Source organism: Heterodontus francisci, unplaced genomic scaffold (assembly GCF_036365525.1).
Source record: "Heterodontus francisci isolate sHetFra1 unplaced genomic scaffold, sHetFra1.hap1 HAP1_SCAFFOLD_516, whole genome shotgun sequence".
NCBI classification, from domain to species: Eukaryota; Metazoa; Chordata; class Chondrichthyes; order Heterodontiformes; family Heterodontidae; genus Heterodontus; species Heterodontus francisci.
The window spans coordinates 870,816-878,038 of NW_027141321.1; the positions used below are offsets into that span (position 1 = coordinate 870,816).

The 7,223-nt window shown below is 50.8% G+C and overlaps 1 protein-coding gene across 4 annotated transcripts in view; it reads left to right on the forward strand.

Annotated features, from left to right (window-relative positions):
- The window catches only part of lrrc71 (leucine rich repeat containing 71), a 524,948-nt gene extending 522,502 nt beyond the window's left edge, over positions 1-2,446 (forward strand). For 3 of the 4 annotated variants that reach the window (XM_068027025.1, XM_068027027.1, XM_068027028.1), the window contains one exon: positions 2,140-2,446. In XM_068027025.1, the coding sequence (XP_067883126.1) occupies positions 2,140-2,274 (135 nt within the window). In that variant the 3' untranslated portion in view covers positions 2,275-2,446. The remainder of the gene's footprint in view (positions 1-2,139) is intronic. The other variant, XM_068027029.1, reaches the window with a different exon arrangement.
- The last annotated feature ends 4,777 nt before the right edge of the window (positions 2,447-7,223 follow it).

Below are 7,223 nucleotides of genomic sequence, written 5' to 3' on the forward strand. Positions count from 1 at the left end.
CTCCTTTCAGCCCCTAGCTGTCCTGGGGCCTCTGGTTACGTTAGTCCCACCTTTTTTCTTTCAGGGAACATACTTGCTCTGACCCCTGACTATCTCTTCCTTGAATGCCTCCCACTGATCTGGCTCTGATTTACCTTCAATTAGCTGTTTCCAGTCCACTTCAGCTAAATCACATCTCGGCTTAGTGAAATTAGCTTTTCCCCAATTGAGAACTTTTATTCCTGGTCGCTCTTTGTCCTTTTCCATAACTACCCGAAATCTAACTGAATTATGATCACTTCCCAACAGCCCGAGCAAACCTCCCTGCAAGGATATGGGCCCTGGCTATGTTGAGATGCAACCTCTCCGGCTTGTACAGGTTCCATCACCCCCAGGAGTGGTCTTAATGCTACAGCAATCTCAAGCCTTCCTCCTGCACCATCTCTCCAGCCACGTATTCATCAGCACTTTTCCTATTTCCATACTCACGAGCATGTGGCATCGGGAGCAATCCGGTGATTACTGCCTTTGAGGTCCTGCTCTCCAATCTCTCTCCTACCACCCGAAACTCTGCCTTCAGGACCTCATCCCTCTTTCTGCCTATGTCCTTGATGCTTAAATGGACCACAACCTCTGGCTGTTCATCCTCCCCCACCTCAATGTCCTGCACTGCTCAGTGACATCCTGGACCCTAGCACCAGGGAGGCAACATACATCCTCGAGTCACAACTGCAGTTCCCCTCACTATCAAATCCTCTACTACTATTGCCTAACCATTCTTCATCCTCCCCCTAGCTAAGCCGGCCATGGTGCCAGAGTCCTGGCTCTTCATGCACTCCCCAGAGGAACCTTCACTCTCACCAGTATTCAGAACAGAGTACCGGTTGGAGAGAGAGAATGATGCACTCATGGGGTCCCTGCCCTGCCTGCCTGGTTCTCCTTGTCTTTCTGGCGGTCACCCATTCCCTCCTTGCCTGCATATATTCAGAGTAGTCATCCAGGCCATGAGAAGAGTCCAGGATCTCCCACATCGCACAGAATGTACACTCCACGGGGCTGAGGTGCCCTGCCATGCCTTTAGAGTCATAGAGTCGGACAGCATAGAAACAGGCCCTTCGGCCCAGCGCGTCCATGCCGACTATAATGCCTATCTTTTCTAATCCCACCTGCCTGCATTAATTCCATATCCCTCTATGCCTTGCTCATTCAAGTACCTGTCCAGATGCCTCTTAAATGTCGCTACTGTTCCTGCCTCCACCACCTCCTCAGGCAGCTCATTCCAGATACCCACTATTTTTTGTGTGAAAAATTTACCCCTTTGATCCCCTTTAAACCTCCTCCCTCTCACCTTCAATCTATGCCCTCTAGTTTTAGTCACCCCGACCATGGGAAACAGACTCTGGCTATCTACCCTATCTATGCCTCTCATAATTTTATATACCTCTATCATGTCCCTTCTCAGCCTCCTTCGCTCCAGGGAAAACAGACCCAGCCTATCCAATCTCTCTTTATAACTCAAGCCCCCCAAACCAGGCAACATCCTTGTCAATCTTTTCTGCACCCTTCACTTTCCAGACTATTATCTGGAAACACTTACCAGCTACTCACCAATCGGCTCCTTCCCTGGTTGGGATGTCACCATAGCTGTTTTGCGGTTGTTGCTTCTGGTTGCCGGAGATTTCGCTGGAGGATTGCTCCTCTGCTTTAACTCCTCAGTCGCTGCACTCAGACACCACCCAGGTCCACCGCTGCCAGTGAGTCTCTCCCTCATACAAAACGCCTCCCGGCTCAACTAAATCATGCCTCTCGATTCCAGCTGGGTCTCAGTTTCCCACTCCCTCACTCGGGCCGCTCCTTGTTCTGTAAGAGACCAGAACAGCACCTTCTCCCCTCACTGCACTGAATTCCCTCACTCACCAAACTCCCGGAGTTTAGTACTCTGCCAAGCTGGACTCCGTGCTTTATAACGCTTCGAAAAGGTAAGGAATATGGCCCTGTGCATATATTTTGTATACAACCGAGATACAACCTGTGTGCATCCGATAAGAAGAGAATACAGCACCATGTTTATGTTTTAAATACAGGATACAGGACTGTGGGTCTCAAGTATTCAGGACTTTTCCATGTTTCTTTGTCTCATTCCAACTCATTCAATTTCAGAAGAATATTTTCCCTCCTGCGTGCGAAACCTACACGCAACTTCATGATCTGATGTTGACTCGAGATCCCGTGACAAAGCATCGCGTGGTCTGCTCTCCAATGCCATCCCACAGTGATCCGCCGCCACAGAGTTAAAATCTTCACAACGCTACGACCAGAAACCCTGCTGAACTCTAAAGTCAGGCTCGGGCTGAGAGCATTAGGGTGCCTGTCCCACCTCAAACTTTTTCCCGATTCAAGCCAAATGCGATGATCACCTTCCACCCCAACCCTCTCAATGGACCCACTAATTCAGGCCCATCTCAGTGCTCATGACTACTTAACCAATAAAACTTCTCAGAAAGTGCAAACTTCACTTGATGGTTTGAGTTAAAATGTAAACATAATTTAATAGAAGCTTCATTGATTGTTCAGGACTGCAACACAATCCCAATCAGTCGGCTGATTCCCCCATTTCAATGTCACGATTCAGAACAGGTCACAATCTTCCTCTTAACACAGGACTGACAGAGTTACAGGAACAGTGAATGGACCAGTTACAAGAAAAGGGGATGGACTGTCTTACAGTAACGGGATGGACTGTGTAACAGTATCAGGATCGACTGGGTTACAGGAATGGGATAGACTGGGTTACAGTAACGGGATGGACTGGGTTACAATAACGGGATGGACTGGGTTACAGGAACAGGATGGGTTGGGTTACAATAACAGGATAGACTGGGTTACAGTAACGGGATGGACTGGGTTACAGTAACAGGATAGACTGTGTTACAATAACAGGATAGACTGTTACAATAACAGGATAGACTGGGTCACAGGAACAGGATGGACTGGGTTACAATAACAGGATAGACTGTGTTACAGGAACAGGATAGACTGTGTTACAGGAACAGGATAGACTGTGTTACAATAACAGGATAGACTGGGGTACAGGAACAGGATAGACTGTGTTACAATAACAGGATAGACTGGGTTACAATAACGGGATAGACTGTGTTACAGTAACGGGATAGACTGGGTTACAGTAACGGGATGGACTGGGTTACAATAACGGGATAGACTGGGTTACAGTAACAGGATAGACTGTGTTACAATAACAGGATAGACTGGGTTACAGTAACGGGATGGACTGGGTTACAATAACGGGATAGACTGTGTTACAGTAACGGGATAGACTGGGTTACAGTAACAGGATAGACTGTGTTACAATAACAGGATAGACTGGGTTACAATAACAGGATAGACTGGGTTACAGTAACGGGATGGACTGGGTTACAGGAACAGGATAGACTGTGTTACAATAACAGGATAGACTGGGTTACAGTAACGGGATGGACTGGGTTACAGTAACAGGATGGACTGTGTTACAATAACAGGATAGACTGGGTTACAATAACAGGATAGACTGGTTTACAGTAACGGGATGGACTGGGTTCCAGTAACGGGATGGACTGGGTTACAGTAACAGGATAGACTATGTTACAGTAACAGGGGATGAAATGTTTTACAACACCCTTCAGTGCACATATCTCCCACTCTGACCCTCCCCCTTGCAATCCCACCACAGCCCAATGGCACTGCCCTGGTTGGTCACTGCCGTCCTTGTCTGATGTAAAGGTCGAAACATTTGTGGCACCCACCTTCCCGCTGGTGTCTGTTTGTCAGAGTCTGAACATCTCTCGAAGCTCTCTGCCGACCAGGGCTCTGTCGGGAAATGCTTGACAGAGTGAACTGAGAAAGCTCCTGTGAGGACCTTGCACTGAGAGTAGACAGTGTGAAATTTCTACACTCCCAGGACCTGGACCAGGCCACGGGGAAACTTACCGGAGGTGTTTAATTCAAATCTTGCTTTCATTAGGTGCCCTGTTTGTCAAGTACATACGCTGTTACACACTGTGCTAATGATGTTGACAGGTCTGCTTTTGCCAGATCCCCTTTGGCTAGCGGGGTACCCACATACAGCCAAATGCACCTTCATTAATACTGGGACCCCCTACATTCTATTTATACTATTCTTACTTTACACCCGACCCAACCGATCTCGTCCCGGATGGTGATAATCCACCCCCCGCTGAATCTCTACACACTTTCAGCACATTCATCAACCTCGCTCGCCAAACTTAACCTTAAATGTGTACCTGTTACACATCTCACCCTGGAGACCATTGCGTCAAAGCCTCGCTCTGTTTGATTATCCCCCCCGACACATCCTTTCATGCCACTTTGTAAACCATCTGCTCACTTGGCACTTGATTGAACTCAAATGACCTCCCGCCGTCTGCCCCCGACCCCCACAAGGGATGTTCATTCTGATCCAACCGATCGGTTTATCTTCATCAGCTTAGCTTCAGCACTGTCGCACTCCCAGCTCAGGGTCAGTGGGTTCCAGCTCCACTGCAGAGAGTGGATCTCAACCATCAGGGCAGACACACCCAGTGCTGCTCGTGCTGCACTGTCGGAGCTGATGCCTTGCTCTCAGATGTGTGAGCGCATGGCTTCCTCCATCGAGAGAGGTCGGAGACCCTCATGGAGAGCCAGATCCCATAGATGTTCCATGACCTGCGCACGTCATCGCCTTGGCCACGGGTTCAATGCAGCGGTGGCAAGGTGAGAGAAGGACGAGGCGCCTGGAGACCTCTTCCACACCTCGCCCTTCTCTGGTCAAGTGAGCCTTGAAAGGGAGGGGGAGAGGCTGCCCTCCACAGCTCGGGGGCTTCCCCTCAGGGTTCCACTCCGAGTGTGGACCGTGGTTCCTCAGCCCCTCCGCCCGTGAGCCCGGCCCCCAGCGGCTGCGACGCCCGAGGAGAGTCCTGCACCAGTGCAGAAAACCCTCAAGACAGCCGGGGACCCCCCAGTCCAGGTATCACACTGCGTAGGAGTAAGAAAACCACCCAGAGACGCTTGGGGGCTCATGGATGTCGGATATACGTTGTGCATTCACCGGATCGATTCAGGCAGCAGGATCTCACCCTCGGCTGCCCGATGGTCGCTCGGGTGGAGCGGTGGCAAGTGGTGTACCTCTCCTCTGCTGCAGTGCGAGGTTCCTCACAGGCGTCAGTAGCCCTTGTCCATGAGAATTCATCTCCGAAGGTGAGCGGGAGGCCTGAAAGTCTGTCGGACTGTCGGGGTACGTGGGCATCATGGCTGCTTCCCGGGAAGTGGGCACACACCTGCAGGAAACATCTCCGGTGGTCACAGAATGGTCATTGAATGGAAGCTCTTCCTGTTGTTGAAGGCGACTGGCTGGTCCGTGGGAGCCTTGATGGCCACATGCATGCAGTCAATAACACCATGCACCTCGGGGAATCCAGCGATGGCTCTGCATCCGATGGCCCTCTCGGCCTGACTGTCAGGGTCAGTCCAGTCACGCACATAGTCGACAGCCTTCTTGAACAGGGCATTGGTCACCTCCTTGTTGCAGTGGGAGGATGCCGCCTGGGAGATCCCACACACATCCCCGGTGGATCCCCGGAAAGATCCATCTGCGGAGAGGTTCAGTGCCACTGGCATAGGGTGAATCCCAGATCCCTGAGTTTGCAAATTGTCCTGCAGCCGGGCGCAGAAGTCGGGTGACGTCCTCCCTGTCGAGCCTAACCTTCCCTGACAACGGCGCTCATACATTTGGAGGTACAAACCCACACTGAACCCTTTCAGAGCCCCCCGAGACCCCTTGCATTGCAGCCGAGACCCCAAACCGCGCTGCCATAGGAATGTTACGGCACAGAAGGAGGCCATTCAGCCCATCATGTCCGGGTCGGCTGATAAAACGACCCGCCCAATCCAATCCCACCTTCCAGCACCTGGTCCACAGCCTTGCCGGTTACAGCACTTCAGGTGCAGGATGAAGGGTTCTGCCTCCACCACTGATCCAGGCAGTGAATTCCAGACACCCACCACCCTCTGGATGAAAAAGTTTTTCCTCATGTCCCCTCTTATCCTTCGACCAATCACCTTAAATCGGTGTCCCCTGGTAATTGACCTCTCCGCTAGGGGAAACAGGTCCTTCCTGTCTACTCTTTCTAGGCCCCTCATAATTTTGTACACCTCTATTAAGTCACCCCTCAGCCTCATCTGTTCGAAGGAAAACAACCCTCGCCTATCCAATCTTTCCCCATAGCTGCAACTTTCAATCCCTGGCAACATTCTTGTCAATCGCCTCTATACTCTCCAGAGCGATTCTGTCCTTCCTGTAATGTGGTGACCAGAACTGTACACAATACTCCAGCTGTGGCCTAACCAGCATTTTATACAGTTCCAGCATGACATCCCTGCTTTTGTATTCCATACCTCGGCCAATAAAGGAAAGCATTCCATATGCTTTCTTCACCACTCTATCTACCTGTCCTGCCACCTTCAGGGTCCTGTGGACATGTACTCCAATGTCTCTCACGTTGTCTACCCCTCTCAATACCCTCCCGTTTATTGTGTATTCCCTCACTTTATTTGCCCTCCCCAAATGCATTACCTCACACTTCTCTGGAATGAATTCCATTTGCTACCTTTCCGTCCACTCAACCAAAACATTGATATCATTCTGGAATCTACAGCTATCCTCTTCACTATCAACTACGCGGCCAATTTTTGTGTCATCAGCAAATTTCCCAATCAAGCCTCCCACATTTAAGTCCAAATCATCAATATATACCACAAACGTCAAGGGACCCAACACCGAGCCCTGTGGAATGGGTGTGCAGCCCCCGAAACCCCGTGCAGAGCCCCAAGACCCCAGACTCCTTCCCGAGCCCACAGCAACACAGTCCGACAATGGCCTCTGAACCCCACTTTTCCCCGGTGCAGCAATGTTCAGGACTGCCTCCCTATTGCGGTATCGAAGTGTCTCGCCTCGGTGACGCCGAAATCGACAGCCAGTCACGAAATCAAGAACAATTAGATTTAAACGCATTTTATTTTTTTTAAAAAAGCCGCTGAGCAATTTAAAACAGCTTCCTGGCGCGTCGGGGCCTCAGTGCCGCCTTGGTGCTTTCCCGCTGCTGACAAAATCCGTAACCGACGTCACGGTGGGCGGAGGGCCCGATACGATTCTCTGTCCCCAACCGCACCCCCCCCCCCCACCCCGGCCAACA